The 15,976-nt window shown below is 41.2% G+C and overlaps 1 protein-coding gene across 5 annotated transcripts in view; it reads right to left on the bottom strand.

The window, feature by feature from the left end:
- Positions 1-11,419: 11,419 nt before the first annotated feature.
- Positions 11,420-15,976, bottom strand: part of LOC145350913 (exportin-1) — a 64,122-nt gene continuing 59,565 nt past the window's right edge. For 3 of the 5 annotated variants that reach the window (XM_080200364.1, XM_080200363.1, XM_080200365.1), the window contains one exon: positions 11,420-12,512. In XM_080200364.1, the coding sequence (XP_080056490.1) occupies positions 12,366-12,512 (147 nt within the window). In that variant the 3' untranslated portion in view covers positions 11,420-12,365. The remainder of the gene's footprint in view (positions 12,513-15,976) is intronic. The other 2 variants (XR_013888262.1, XR_013888263.1) reach the window with 1 other exon arrangement.

Raw genomic sequence — 15,976 nt, 5'->3', positions numbered from 1 at the left:
GCCCTAATCTTGCCCTGACCAACCTTCTATTCTTGACATACCTATAGAACGCCTTAGGATTCTCCTTAATCCTATCAGCCAAAGTCATCTCATGCCCTCTTCTAGCCCTTCTTAACTCCCTCTTCAACTCCCTCCTAGCCAATCTAAAGCTTTCTACTGCACTACCCGAGCCCTCAAGCCTCATCCGAACATAAGCCTCCTTCTTCTTCCTAACCAACAAATCAACTTTTTTCGTGCACCACGGTTCCCTAGCCCTACCAATTCCTCCTTGCCTGACAGGGACATACCTATCACAGACCCACAGTAGCTGCTCCTTGAACAAACTCCACATTTCAGACGTTCCTAGTCCCTGTAATCTCCTAGTCCAACCAATGCTTCCTAATTCTCTCCTAATGGCCTCATAGTTACCCTTCCCCCAGCTAAAACTACTGACCCGAGGTTCATGCCTATCCCTTTCCATCACTAAGGTGAACGTAACCGAATTGTGGTCACTATCACCAAAAAGCACACCAACTTCCAAGTCTAGCACCTGGTCTGGCTCATTTCCCAGCACCAAGTCCAATATAGCCTCACCTCTAGTTGGCCTATCTACATATTGAGTTAAAAAACCTTCCTGCACACTTTGAACAAAAACTGACCCCTCTAACGAGCTAGAGCTATAGCTATTCCAATCAATGTTAGTAAAGTTAAAATCCCCCATAACAATTACCCTATTACTTTCACTCCTAACCAGGATCGTCTCTGCAATCCTTTCCTCAACCTCTCTAGAACTTTTTGGAGGTCTATAAAAGACTCCCAACAGGGTGACCTCTCCTCTCCTATTTCTAATTTCTGCCCATACTACCTCAACAGACAAATCCTCATTAAACTTCCTCTCTGACACTGTGATATAGTCCTTGACCAATAATGCTACTCCACCCCCCCTTCTACCTCCTTCTCTACTCCGACTAAAGCACTTGTACCCTGGCACCTGCAACATCCATTCCTGACCCTGCTCTATCCACGTCTCTGAAATGGCCACAACATCAAAGTCCCAGGTACTGGTCCACGCTGCAAGTTCATCCACCTTATTGCGAATACTCCTCGCGTTAAAGTATATACATTTCAAACCTCGCTCCGCCCCACCCTCACAATGCCGTGCAATGCCATCCCCTTCTATGCCCCCCTCACTTTCACCCCCTCTACCCAGGATCCCACCCCCCCTCTGAATCAGTTTAAACCACTCCGCATAGCCTTCACAAATTTACCCCCCAGGATATTTGTTCCCCTCTGGTTCAGATGTATACCATCACTCTTATAGAGATCCCATCTTCCCCAGAATGAGCCCCAATTGCTCAAGTAATTAAACCCCTCCCTCCTGCACCATCCCCTCAGCCACAAGTTCAAACTTTCCCTCTCCCTATTCCTCTCTAAACTATCCCGTGGCACAGGCAAGAGTCCAGAGATAACCACTCTGTTTGACTTGGCCTTTAGTTTCCATCCCAACTCCATGAAACTCTGCTTAATATCCCCTTCCCTTAGCCTCCCTATGTCATGTGTCCCCACATGAATTATAACTTGGGGTTGATCACCCTCTCCCCTAAGAGTCTTGAATATCCTCTCTGACACATCCCGGACCCCAGCCCCTGGTAGGCAACACACCAGCCCTGAATCCCTACCCTTACTACCAACTCTCCTATCCGTCCCTTTAACTGTAGAGTCCCCAATCACGAGGCCCAATCTCTTGCATCCCCTAGACACCTGAGCTTTTACAATAGGCTCACCCCCAGAGTCCTGCTCCCTCTGGCTATCCCCAGTTGATGCTTCCTCAACTGTAGCCTCCAGGACCGAAAACCTATTTTGGAGGGGAACAGCCCCAGGGGATTCTCCTCCCACATGCTTCTTTCCCCTCCTCTTGACATTGACCCAAGACTGATTACTAGGAGTGACTATTTCCTTAAAACTCCTATCAATGTCTCTCTCAGCCTCACGAATTATGCGGAGCTCATCTAATACCACCTCCAGCTCCTTAACACGCTCCTCCAGAAGCTTCAATCTAAGACACTTCCTACAAGTAAAATCCCCTGAAACACTACTGGATTCCCTCACCACATACATCCCACAGGAGATGCAGCACACTGCCCGAACTGCCATCCCTGAAACAGGTAACAGCAAAAAAAAAAGTAAAAAATATAACAAAAAAAAATATATGTTTGGAACAAAAAAACCTAAGTAGAACTTTTCAAGTCCATATGATTCTTCATCAGAGCTAAAGAGAACTAGAAATAGGATTAGATTTTTATTGTTGGGGAGTGGGGGAGGAGGGGAGAGCAGTAGTGGGTGGATAGAAGATCAGTGATAGATGGAAGCTAGGGAGAGATTGACAAAAGTCAAAGGGAATGTAAATAGTGGTGTTGGTACATGAAGAGGTCAGCATGTGTTATAAGTAGTGTAACAAAGGACAGCCTGGAACAGGCAACAGATAGCCATAGTTGAGTGAAGGGAAGGGAAGATGGTAAGGTAAAAAAAAGATAGAAAATGGGACAAAAGGGATTGAAAAAATGGAATAAAAATAAACAGAAATAAAAACTGGGAGGAGAGTTCACAATCTGAAGTTGTTGATAGGCTGTAACAAGCCAAATTGGAAGATGAGGTGCTGTTCCTACAGTTTGCATTAGGCTTCAGTGGAACATTGCAACAGGCCAAGGACAGACCGGTAGACATGAAAACAGGATGGTGTGTTGAAATGGCAAGTTATAAGAAGGTCTGTGTCCTGTTGGTCTACAGACCTAAGGTGTTCTGCAAAGCAGTCACCCAGTCTGCGTTTAGTCTCTCCAATGTGGAATAGGTTGCATTAGGAGTAGCGAATGCAGTAGACCAGATTAAAGGTCAGTTTCACCTGAAGAGGGTTGTGGCCCTTGGATGGTGAGCACGGAGGAAGTAAATGGTGTTACAGCTTCTGTGATTGCAAGGCCAGGTGAGGTGTTGGAGGAGTGGACCAGGGTATCCTGGAGAAACAGTGCCTGCGGATTGCAAGGGGAAGATGTGTTTGGTAGTGTCATCATGCTGGAGTTGGTGGAAATGGCAGAGAATGACCCATTGAATGTGAAAGCTGGTGGGATGAAAAGTGAGGATGGGGGGGCCCCTATCCTGGTTGTTGGAGGGAGAGGAGTGGGGTGAGAACAGAGGGGTGGAGATGGGTCAATCACAGTGGGTGGAAAACCACAATTAACGAAGACATCAGCAGCATCATTTTGGAGAGTGGCATCTTCAGAACAAATGCAACAGAGGCAAAGGAACTGAGAGGATGAGATAACATCCTTAGAAGATGGGGTGTGATTTATTGTCACATGTATTAGTATACAATAAAAAGTATTGTTTCTTGTGCACTATACAGACAAAGCATACCATTCATAGAGAAGGAAACAAGAGAGTGCAGAATGTAATGTTACAGTCATAACTAGGGTGTAGAGAAAGATCAACTTAATGCAAGGTAAGTCCTTTCAAAATTCTGATGGCAGCAGCAAAGAAGTCGGTTGGTACGTGACCTCAGACTTTTGCATCTTTTCCCAATGGAAGAAGATGGAAGAGACATTATCTGGGGTGCATGGGGTCCTTAATTATGCTACTGCTTTGCCAGACAGAGGGAAGTAAAGACAGGAGTTTATCACCTTCACTAGGTCCATCTTTGAGACTTGCCTTCCTTTTCTTTACCTCTGTTTCCATTTCTGGTGATAGACCGTACACTAGTATCCATTGCAAGCCTACTGACCTCCACAGCTGCGTAAAGACAGGAGTCATTGGATGGGAGGCTGGTTTGCATGATGGATTGGGCTACATTCACAATCTTTTGTAGTTCCTTGCAATCTTGGGCAGAGCAGGAGCCATACCAAGCTATGATACAATCAGAAAGAATGCTTTCTATGGTGCATGTGTATGGTACATAGCTAAGGAGGTCAGTAGGCTTGCAATGGATACTAGTATACAGTCTGTCACCAGAAATGGAAACAGAGGTAAAGAAAAGGAAGGCAAGTATCAAAGATGGACTAGTGAAGATGATAAATGGATGGCAATTGGAAGCTAAATTGATCATTTTTTCCAAGACCAGACAAGAACATAAAGCAGATCTGAAACAGTTGTCAACGTACAGAACAAAGAATTGAGGAAGGGGGCCAGAGTAGGACTGGAACAAGGCGTGTTTGACACACCCCAGAAAGAGATAGGCAAAACTAGGACCCATAGCCACATCTCACTTTTTCCAAATGAAAGGTAAGTTAAAGGAGAAATTTGTTCAGAGGAAAGACAAATTCAGCCAAAGGAGTGGTTGACTAAGTTTTAATTGTTGGTATAATTTTCCACTGTCCCACACAAGACTGAAGGAACTAAATAATTCAATATTGGAAAGTTTTTTGATGAGATCAGATTGGTTTAATCAGGATCTAAACATTTGTTAATGGTTTGTCTAGATTTTGTGTATAGACACTTGGTTTAGTCACATTGGAATGTGCAAAATTTGTACTTTTGGGATTTTGATACAGCTATTGTTAATTGTAAATACCAATTACAAAGGACAGATTTCCATTGGTTTAACATCTTTCATATCCTGATCCTGGAGTGCATTCCACCCAATTTACTACTTCGGAAATTTAGTTATGTAAATTAATGAGGTGGTAAAATGTATGGGAAAATGACCAACTACTTTGAGAGGGCAGATAGGAATGGAAAATCATTGCTGACACTGCCAACACCCTAATAAATAAGATAAACAACTGTCAGCTTTGGCTCAGTGGTGGCATGTTGACCCAAATCAGAAAAATCTCCTTCAGAGATCTGCAACATCTAGGTTGGCACTTCATTGCCAAGCAATGAAGCTCGGATGAACCAAGCTCTTAGGCCTATCAGATTTTTTTTTGTTTTTTATTCCAATTCAATCAAATCGAGTCCAATTCAGAGTCTCAACAAGTTGAGACATTCCTGATCCAAGCTGTCAATTTAGGGCTCTCACCTCCTGTCTTGGGCTTGATCTACATGATCCAAGCTGATTGGAATAGGCATAGATCCTCCTCCAAGGCTTGATCTCAGTTGAATCTTAGTCAAAAGCCGAGATGCCGCTTTTAAAAATTGCTTCAAATGAAGCTGAAATGTAACCTAATGACTTCACACGATCAGATCCCATACTATAATCCAAAGAAGAAGAGGGGATTTTATCCAATGCCCTGTCATAGAATCATAGAACCCTATAATGCAGAAAGAGGGCCTTTGGCCCATTGAGTCTGCACCGACCACAATCCCACCCAGGCCCTACCCCCATATCCCTACACATTTACCTGCTAATCCCGCTAACCTAAGCATCCCAGGACACGAAGGGGCAATTTTAGCATGGCCAATCAACCTAACCAGCACATCTTTGGACCGTGGGAGGAAACCGGAGCACCCAGAGGAAACCCACGCAGACATGAGGAGAACATGCAAACTCCACACAGTCACCCGAGCCAGAATTGAACCCAGGTCCTTGGAGCTGTGAAGCAGCAGTGGTAACCACTGAGCTACCATGCTGCCCAACATTTATTCTTCAGCTAACATCTTAAAACAGATGATCTGGTCATTTATTTAATTTTTGTTTGTGCACCTTACTCTGCTCAAATTAGATGCAATAATGATAGCAACAGTTCAGCAAGTACTTACTGTTGACATTGTTGACAAGAGTTAAATTACAAAAGGTATATCAATATAATCTGTCCAAACAAATATTCCTCCTGATATTCTACTGTACAAAAAATTAGATGTGCCATCGTAAAATTATATCCTTTTGTTTACTTAAAATATTCAGTTGGTTTTGGTGCCATCACATTTCTATCCCTGCTTATATCAGGTGAATACAATGCTCTGCTAAATGAAATATGACTCATACCTTAGCATTTATGAAATAATTTATGGTTAGAACCAAAAAAACCAAAGTAGAACTTTTGAATAATATTTCCAAATGACCCCAAATTTATAACTCGGCAAGAAGAAAAATAGAGTTAATGTTCTGAAACCAGAATTTTATTTGGCACTCTATTTTAATTTGGTGCTGTCAATTTGATGGAATTAAAATTGTACTAGGAGAATCTTTTCAAATATTTAGGGTGTCTGTTGAAATAGAATGGTTATTTATTAAAATTAAACACTTTAGAAAAATGAAGCATCTGATAATGTTTTATAGCATTAGGACAATAAAATTTTACTTCCTTTCAATTTTCAAACCTCGTGCTAGTGCAATGGTGTGTGTCACTGTTACAATCTACATAGAGACCAATGTTTAAAGAGAGCTTGGAATTTTCAGTTACTAACTGAAAGAATGAGATGGCAAGATTTAATGTATTGAAACTTTTACTGTTACAAATGCCTAAAATATTCACCATTGACAAAACATTCTTCTTCTAGGCAACATATAGTAAAAATTATAGAAAGTGACATTCCACTTTTATGTTTGCTCACCCATGGAATTTTAGTTCTTTTAGCAGACAATCTAGTCACTCCCAACTTCTAATGAATTCCTGAATCTGTCTCCAGCACATTCCTCAGTTTTTGGAGAATTCCTTAAATCCACCATCAGCAATAAAGTATTTGCTAATGATTCTTGATCCCTCTTGTCCTGCTAGGAAAATCTCCCAGAATCCTCAGAGTACTGCACGATGCACCTCTTTAATTAGAGACCATTTATTTCTCATATCTGGCTGTGGCGGTTTGCAAAGCCAGTTAGCCTCCTCTCTGCTTACCACACAGAACCACTGTCTATGATAATTTATTCACAGGAAGCTTGTAACCCAATCTTAAACATGGCTTCCTCTGCCTTCTTCCCCACTAACATGATACGCATTAACTTTGCATCCAGGTAGAACTGCTGATTATAAAAGCAAATTACTGCAAATGCTGGAATCTTAAAAAAAAAATAGAAAATGCTGAAAAATCTCAGCAGGTCTGACAGCAATTCTGGAGAGAGAATACAGCCAATGTCACAAGCCTGGATGGCCCTTCATTAGAACTGCTGATGAGCTATTCTGATCCTACTTCCCTTTCATCTTAAAAGTAAATGCACATTTTCCAGCAGAACCACACCCCATTACCTAAAGCGACTTTGAGTCCCAGGAAGTAAAGGAACCTTCAAGAGTCTGGTATGTAGCCAACAACTTTCTGTGGGAGGCAAAGTGGAAATTCAACTGAGGATTTCAGTTTTAAAAGTACAATTGTGTTTTTTTTTATTATAATGTATTATTAAGTTAGTGTTTAGAGCACTGTTGGCTTTGCATTATAGTATACTTTATATAGTAAAATAAATTTGCTTTAAACCATTAAATTCTGAGGCTTTGTTCATTTTGTGGAATTTTGAATTTTTTTTAAAACTTGCCATTGTAATAACGTATGCCATCTTTAATGCACACAGCTGCCTAGGATATTGCTGACTTTGAAATCACAGGCTTGCAACTATGCGTGAATGGTTGTGGCGTCAAAAAATAAATGCAGCCACACATTTTGAGACATAATGCCTAAAATTGAAAGCTGGGTTCTGACCGAGGTTCTGTACAACTGAAAAAAAATCACCGTCTTTTGAATTTCAACCTTCCTCTCCCCTTGCATTAATTACTAACTTCAACCTTTGCGATTACTTTTTTGAATCTATGCACTAGATTTTATCCAAATCTCATTGGTCTTCCTCTATTAAGAAAATATTCCAATTTGTCTTTCTCATACCTCCTCACCCAGAACTCTATTTACTAGTGTTGCCTACTCACCTTTAGTCCATCGGCTCTTCAGAGATGCTGATATAGTTCCAAGTCAGCATACTGTGGGAATTGAACAGGACAGGAACTCACAGGTGATGGTGTTCCCATACATCTGCTGCCTTTGTCTTTCCAGGCGGTAGATGTTGCAGGTATGGAATGTGCATTTGAAGAAACCACAACGAGTTGCTGCAGTGTATCTCGTAGCATTCTGTTGCCACCATGCATTGGTGATGGAGGGAGGTGGTGTCAAGCTTGTGTTGTTGGAGCTGCATTCAACCAGGGAAGAAGAGTATTCCATCAAATCGCTTACATCACTCCTGACTTGTGCCTTGTAGATGGTGGACAGGCTTGAGTATTGGAAGGAGTTACTCAACAAAATTCCCAGCCTTTGAACTGCTCGTTGCCAGTGTATGGCTGGTCCAGTTAAATTTCTGGTCCATAACCCCAAGGATGTCAAGTGACAGTAATGCCATTAAGGGTTGGCTTCTCTCTCGTTGGGACATGATTATTGCCCAGCATTTGTGTGATGCAAATGTTACTTGCCCCTCATCAGTCCATCACCTGAAACTTGTCCCAGTCATTACCTCCCAGAGAACTGTTGATCCTGACTTTCTGCTTCCAATCTCAAAGTTACGTCCAATTTTGGGTCTTAATTATGAACTTATGAACATTCATGCATTCCTCTATCCACCACACTAGTGACTGCCTCAAAAAAATTCAAACTAAAATTAGACGTGTGATGTACTCTTTACAAATTAAAGCATTCTCAGACCTGGGATTCAAATACTGTCCCTGTTGCTGTTTGACATCTTCTCTGGAGTCTTCAACATATCATTGATGAAGATGAACATCTCACCAGGGCCATTCCCACACCCCCACTTCTTGCCTTCAGACAACCACACAACCTCAAACAGACCATTGTTCGCAGCAAACTACCCAGTCTTCAGGAGAACAGTGACCACAACACCACACAACCCTGCCACAGCAACCTCTGCAGACATGCCAGATCATCGACATGGATACCATCATCACACATGAGAATACCATCCACCAGGTACACGGTAAATACTCTTGCAACTCGGCCAACATTGTCTACCTGATACGTTGCAAGAAAGGATGTCCCGAAGCATGGTACATTGGGGAGACCATGCAGACGCTACGACAACGGATGAATGAACATCGCTCGACAATCACCAGGCAAGACTGTTCCCTTCCTGTTGGCGAACACTTCAGTGGTCACGGGCATTCAGCCTCTGACCTTCGGGTAAACGTTCTCCAAGGCGGCCTTCACGACACACGACAGAGCAGAGACTGATAGCCAAGTTCCACACACGAGGACGGTCTCAACAGGGATCTTGGGTTCACGTCACACTATCTGTAACCCCCGTGACTTGCCTGGGTTTGCATAACCTCACTCACTGTGCTGTCTGGAGACAATACACATCTCTTTAACCTGTGATCAGTGCTCCTTCCACACACATCGTCAGCCACTTTAGGACTTGAACAGCAGGTTAGGTGTAAAGATTCACGTTCTAATCAGTAATCTCTAAACTGTCTGTGCTTTATATGCTCTGTCCAACGCCAGAACTCTCCATTCACCTGACGAAGAGGGAAACCTCGAAAGCTTGTGCGTTTACTATCAAATAAATCGGTTGGACTAAAACCTGTTGTCAGACTTTTTACGCTGTTTCATAATACAGGAGTTCTAACAAAGTTCTGGTGGGTTTTTGAGCTTCTGCAATTTCGTGGATACCTACAGCACTCCACCACCACCAGTTATCCTGCACTCAAGCTAATGAACCAAAATCATGAACCCTTTAAATGTGAATTCCAACTACCCATTCAAGTGCAGAATGACCATATATCCAAAGGCTTCAATGCAGCAGAAAATGACATTCCAATATCAAATAGCTAAATTACTATTTAGCTACTTCCTTCCAGTTCTGTTCTTAATTTGAAACAGTATCTGTTTCTCTCTCTACGGATGCTGCCAGAACTATGTATATCCAACATTTAATGTTTTTAATTCCAAGTAGCTAGACCCTTTCTCAAAGAATGCAATTAGTTTATGTTAGATACTTCTGAATGAGAAAAACAAATGAATCTGGTATGACACATTTCTTCAGTTATCATTGCTGATTAGCAGTATAAAAACTGCTCAACCCTGAGCTAATGAAAGTAAAAAATTGAGTACATCAACTCCTCTAGTTCACCACTAAAATGAAAAGCACCAGTAAAAATATTGGAAATATACTGCATCTGAAGGCAAAAAAAGACAGGTTGATAGTTTGGATGTTGATCCCTGATCAGACATTAAATTGCTTTATTTGAACCAACAAGGATCAACTGCATTACAAAAAAAGATAGTCTGTGAAGAATATATCGGAAGAGAAGCTAGGTTTGGAAGCTTTGTTCACACAGAAGGGAAAGACATACAGTAGCCCAGGGCAGTAATTGCTTCAACTGAGACATGCCAAGGGTGATCCAGTAATACGTGGACAATATTGTATTAGAATGCAAATAGATCGATTTTTCCTTTGCACATTTTAACATCAGGTACAATCTGCTAGATATGCAAACCAGTCAAAAATGTATAGACAAATAGATCTGCAAATTAAGCCAACTAAAACAAGTCATGCCTTAAAAAGGTGACACAAAAGTACAATAAGTTTACAGAATGGCATGCAAATGGCAAATGAATTTCATTACGGGCAAGTGTGAGGCGCTGCACTATGATAGAAGAGTCGGTCATAAAGAGACCACATACTACGCAAGCGTAACTGGGATACAGAAGCAACAGGATTGGTACAAGATTATTTAAAAATCACTGAGATCAACAATGCTAGATGAAATGCAAAGAATGTCCCTGGGTTTATTTCTAGCAAAATAAAACTGAAAATCAGAAGAAATCCTAAACTTACAGAACTTGGTTAGACATCAAGTATTTTGCAGTTGTCTTTATAGTAAAAAGTGATTACAGAAGCTTTTCACAAAACTCAAAATATTTTCAAGAGTGATATCAGAAGTGAGGTTGAACATGCATCAGCTGTTTTCTTTATGAAAAGAAGGCTGTGAGCTGACCCAGTAAATCTTTACAATTATGATGGGGTAGACTAAGAGACTTATGGGGGTAAAAAATATGGGTCACGAATACAAGTCACTAATAAGTCCAACAAGAAATTTAGGAGAAAACTTTTTTTAAAATCCAGAGCTTAGTTAGAATGTGAAACTTACTACCACAAAGCAATTGAGGTGAAAATGATGCATGAGAACCCAGCTAAGCACAAGAAGAAAGGAATAGAAGGGTGTGCCAAAACAATGAGTTGAAGTAGGGGTGGAAGCAGGCTGACGTGAACATTACTCTGGGCATAAGTAGGGTGGGCTTAGTGGCCTGGTTTTGTGCCTTTAAACATTAATGCATTTTGTGCAATTATAATATATTAGAGGAAAAAAGGGATGAAACAAGGTGACATTTCAAGTCTCAATGACATCCAAAACAAAAGATTTATAATTCAACCAGTGCAATAAAAACTGCAGCAAATATGGCCAAATGTATTGGTGGATAAATGTCAGCGGCGTTAAAACTTGGAACCTGTCAAAATTTGATATTACATCTGCAAAATAATTTTTAAAGAATCACATTAATTTTAGAAAAACAACATCAGAAGCCATACTTTAAATGTAAACCAAATTTATTTTGCTCTTTAGTAGTGTTCTGGAAGCACTACAGCATGGTAAACAATGTAAATTAGTACAAGTCATCAAAAGCCATCAGTATTTTCATGAGCTGTTTATAAAGATGCAGCCTATGCTAACTCGATAAATATTTAACCACTTTCACTTAGAATTAATGAAGGCTCACAAATGAGCAACACTCCTCATTGAGGAAAACAAAAAGCTGTTGTCGACAAAGCGACAGCACATACATACACAAAAAAAATCATAAAAAATAACAAAGTGTACTGTGTTCCCAAGTCATTCAAGATGCTTTACACTGGGATGATATGCACATGATCTTGCCGCAAACCTATCTGGCTAGAATTGCATTAATTCAGTCAAGCATTACCATTTCTTCCAACTACCCATGGAGACAATTGAAAAGCAGCACTGGGACATGCCTGACACACAACCCTTTGAACATGTTTTTCCACAGATCACTTTCAATCCTAGGCTGCAAAAAAAAGGCTATGCTACAAAGTAACACACCTAATTTAAGAGTTTGGTAATCAATTACAGAAAATAATTCCTATATCTGTTGCACACTTCGCAAGCAGAGGCACAAGCAAAGTACACTTTTCAGCTCTCTGTTTTCCTCCCCCTCCCAAAACCATAAAATGGGGCACAAGTGATCTTTAAAAAGTGATTTAATTCATACAACTGCATGCAAATCTAAACAAAGATGACAAAACTTTTAATTTATAACAATGGAAAAAAGGTATTACACAAGAAAACTGCCATAGAAATTGCATACTAAGTAAAAAGAGCTACCAGGTGACAAAGGATTTAATATACACATTGGCATTGTTTTTGGTCAACACAGATGTGCTATTACCTTCTGCAAAGCTACATTAATAGTGGCTGAATAGAAGAAATAGCACAACTCGGTTTACTCCATATTTCTCAATCAACCATTTCCTCAGGAATTTCATGTGGGTTAAGGATACCAGGAACAGACATCTGAATTTTATGCTTCTCTTCTTGGGCCTGGCGTAATGCAGCTTCTCTTTCTTCCAAGAACAAGTCAGCGCTATCTTCTCCAGCAAATTCCTGCAGATAAAAACATAATAAAAAAAGGAGAAAAATAGAATACTCTAGTTTAAAAAATGTTTTTACACATCCAACTTGGAACAATTCCATTCTTCAGCTGCAGAAATAATCTCCAATGCCCCTTACTGTACACTCGATTCTATCAATACAAAACTACTTCTAAAAACCTATGCCACTTATGCCAAGTCATGAGGCAAGATTGTTTCAGATGGTTTACATTGGACAGCTCATTTAGAGAGATCAGTTGGCTTTCTATCAGCTCTCAATGCATTTATATTTCCACGCCTAGAGTTTTCATTTTAAGCTCACTCCATCGATCTACAAAGCTAGTAGCTCCTTATTACTTCCTTAGCATAAGCATTCAAGCTTACTGGGAGGGTATGTTTTCACACAAAGCACTAGAACTATGCCATTAAACACGTGTTTAACCAAAAAAAAAATCCACTAGTCAGCAACTAGTACCATCAACCCGCTCCAGCTATAATTCAGTGATAACGGAAGATGAGTGTTTAAGCTGAAAACTTTTTGGTTCTGAATTGTTCTCTCAGCAGTTAAATGCACACTACGTAGTGCAGTTTTAAGACAAATCTACAAAACTTTGTTCAGTACTTAATGTTGGGCAACCAAGTTTTAATTAAGGTGTCCATTTACAAAGTTAATTCTGCCTAATATTGTGATAACCCCCATGATTCCATGTGGAATTTCCAATTGACCTTGCTGTGGGGCTCATTGAATTAGAACTCCCTTGGTAACAGGCAATGGCCTGTCCAAGTGGAACTAGTCACCTGAGCCATTTTTAAGGCAGACATTCGGAAGGGTCCACAAAGGTATTGTCCCAATTCAGACTTATGTATACCACAAAGTAATGGCTTTACTTTATGTTTAAGAATAAATATTATTCTTTTTCAGTCAGGCTTCCTGAATTCTCATTGGCGATGAGGAACAATTAAAATCTTTATAGTGCAGGAGGCCATTGTTTGGCGATCAACTCTGCAATGAAGCATCTTACCCAGGCCCTATACCTGTAATCTCACATATTTATCTCGCTCATTTCACTAACCTATACATCTTGGGACACTAAAGGACAATTTAATATGACCAATCTAATTAATCCACACATCTTTGGACAGGCACTGTAAGAAGTCGCACAACACCAGCTTAAAGTTCAACAGGTTTATTTGGTAGCATGCACTTTCAGAGCACTGCCCCTTCATTAGATGAGTGGTGAGTTGGATTCACAAACAGGGCATATATAGACACAGACTCAATTACAAATAATGGTTGGATAATGGTTCTCCTTCAGGAGAACAGTGACCAACGACACCACACAACCCTGCTACAGCAACTTCTGCAAGAGGTGCTGGATCAGCGGCATGGATGCCATTATCTCACATGAGAACACCATCCACCAGGTACGTGGTTCATAGTCTTATGACTCGGCCAAAGTTGTCTACCTGATATGCTGTAGGAAAGGATGTCCCAAGGCATGGTATATTGGTGAGACCATATAGACGCTATGACAACAGATCAATGGACACTGCTCAACAATCACCAGATAGGAGCATTCACTTCCTGTCAGGGAACACTTCAGCAGTCAAAGGCATTCAATTTCTGATCTTTGGGTAAGTGTTCTCCAAGGCAGCCTTCAAGACACAACGCTGAATCGCTAAGTAGAAACTGATAGCCAAGTTCCGCACATGAGGATGGGCTCATGTCACACTATCTGTAACCCCCATGACTTGCCTGGGCTTGCAAAATGTTACCAACTGTCCTGGCTTGAGACAATCCACACCTCTATCCTGCGCTTAACCCTCTCTTCAATCACATTGTCTGCACCTGTAAAGACTTGATTACCTGTTAAGACTCACATTCCAACCATCATTCTGTAATTAAGTCTGTGTCTATAAATGCCCTGTTTGTGAACCCAACTCTCCACTCACTCGATGGAGGGGCAGCACTCAAAAGTTTGAGCTACCAAATAAACCTGTTGGGCTTTCTAGTGTTGAGAGACTTCTTATTGTGCCTATCCCAGTCCAATGCCAGTATCTCCACATCGCATCTTTGGAATGTAGACGGGGGAGCCCATCATGTGGAGATACTGGCATTGGACTGGGGTAAACACAGTAAAAAGCTAGTGGCGTTTGCTACCAAATAAACCTGTTACTTCAACCTGGTGTTGAGAGACTTCTTACTGGGGAAGCCCATGCGGACAGGGGAGAAGATGCAAACACCAGAGTCACCCATGATTGTAATTGACCTCAGTCCCTGGCACACAGAGGCAGCAATGGTAACAACTGTGCCACGGAGCTGCCCAACAACGAAAGCTGTGGATAACTTTACCTTTCAACGGACCCAGTAAGACAGTAACTGGGAGATATAAAAATGCCACTTCTTGGAAAATTGGAACAGGTGTGGGTGTGGAGGATTGACCCCTGTGCCAAACAAATATTTCTTCTAGGCAACTGGGACAGAAGGGAATTAACGGAAAAATGTCGTCCTCCTAACCACGTGAGACCTCAATTTTCAGTATCACGAGAGTTTAATGTACCCGACAACTCAGAACTCAAAAAACTTTAATAATCTGATATATTTGGAAATGACTGGGTTTCCCCAGTAAGAAGTCTCACAACACCAGGTTAAAGTAACACAGGTGTATTTGGTAGCAAACGCCACCAGCTTCTTACTGTGTTTACCCCAGTCCAACACTGGCATCTCCACATCATGGGTTTCCCCCCACAGTCTAAAGGTGTGAAGTGGAGATACTGGCATTGGACTGGGGTAGACACAGTAAGAAGTCTCTCAACACTAGAAAGTCTAACAGATTTATTTGGTAGCTCAAACTTTGAGCGCTGCCCCTCCATCAGGTGAGTGGAGAGTTGGGTTCACAAACATGGCATATATAGATACAGACTTAATTACAAGATAATGGTTGGAACGCAAGTCTTACAGGTAATCAAGTCTTTACAGGTGCAGACAACGTGAGTGAAGAGAGAGTTAAGCACAGGTTAGAGGCATGGATTGTCTCAAGCCAGGACAGTAAGTAAGATTTTGCAAGTCCAGGCAAGACGTGAGGGCTACAAGTGTGTTGTGACATGAACCCCAGGGGAACCGGTTACAGAATTCTTGGTGTGGGCCCAGAATTCTACAGAAAATGGGAGAACACTGAATTTGGGCCTGCACTTCAGAAAATGTTACTGGACTGTTTGATATGTGGAATAAAGAATATATCGATCCAAAGGAAATGTAATCTGGGCCATGGCTTTCTCATGAAAACGTGAAGGCAGGCTCAAGAACTTCAAGGATCCATAAAAGATACCATCCTCAGCCGTGGGCAACCCTCACAGAAGTTCGTTCCAGGAGATAACATTTGCTGCCAAGAAAGGGAGATTGGACAAGATGATCATGAAATTCTGGAACTGGATGGTGGGTTTCGTCACAATATAGTGCAGAACAAGCACATCCAT

The sequence above is a fragment of the Carcharhinus amblyrhynchos genome, chromosome 12 (genome assembly GCF_965287045.1).
Source record: "Carcharhinus amblyrhynchos chromosome 12, sCarAmb.v2.hapA, whole genome shotgun sequence".
Taxonomy (NCBI): domain Eukaryota; kingdom Metazoa; phylum Chordata; class Chondrichthyes; order Carcharhiniformes; family Carcharhinidae; genus Carcharhinus; species Carcharhinus amblyrhynchos.
The sequence above is the reverse complement of the archived record's forward strand: the minus strand, read 5'-3'. Positions and strand labels throughout refer to the sequence as shown.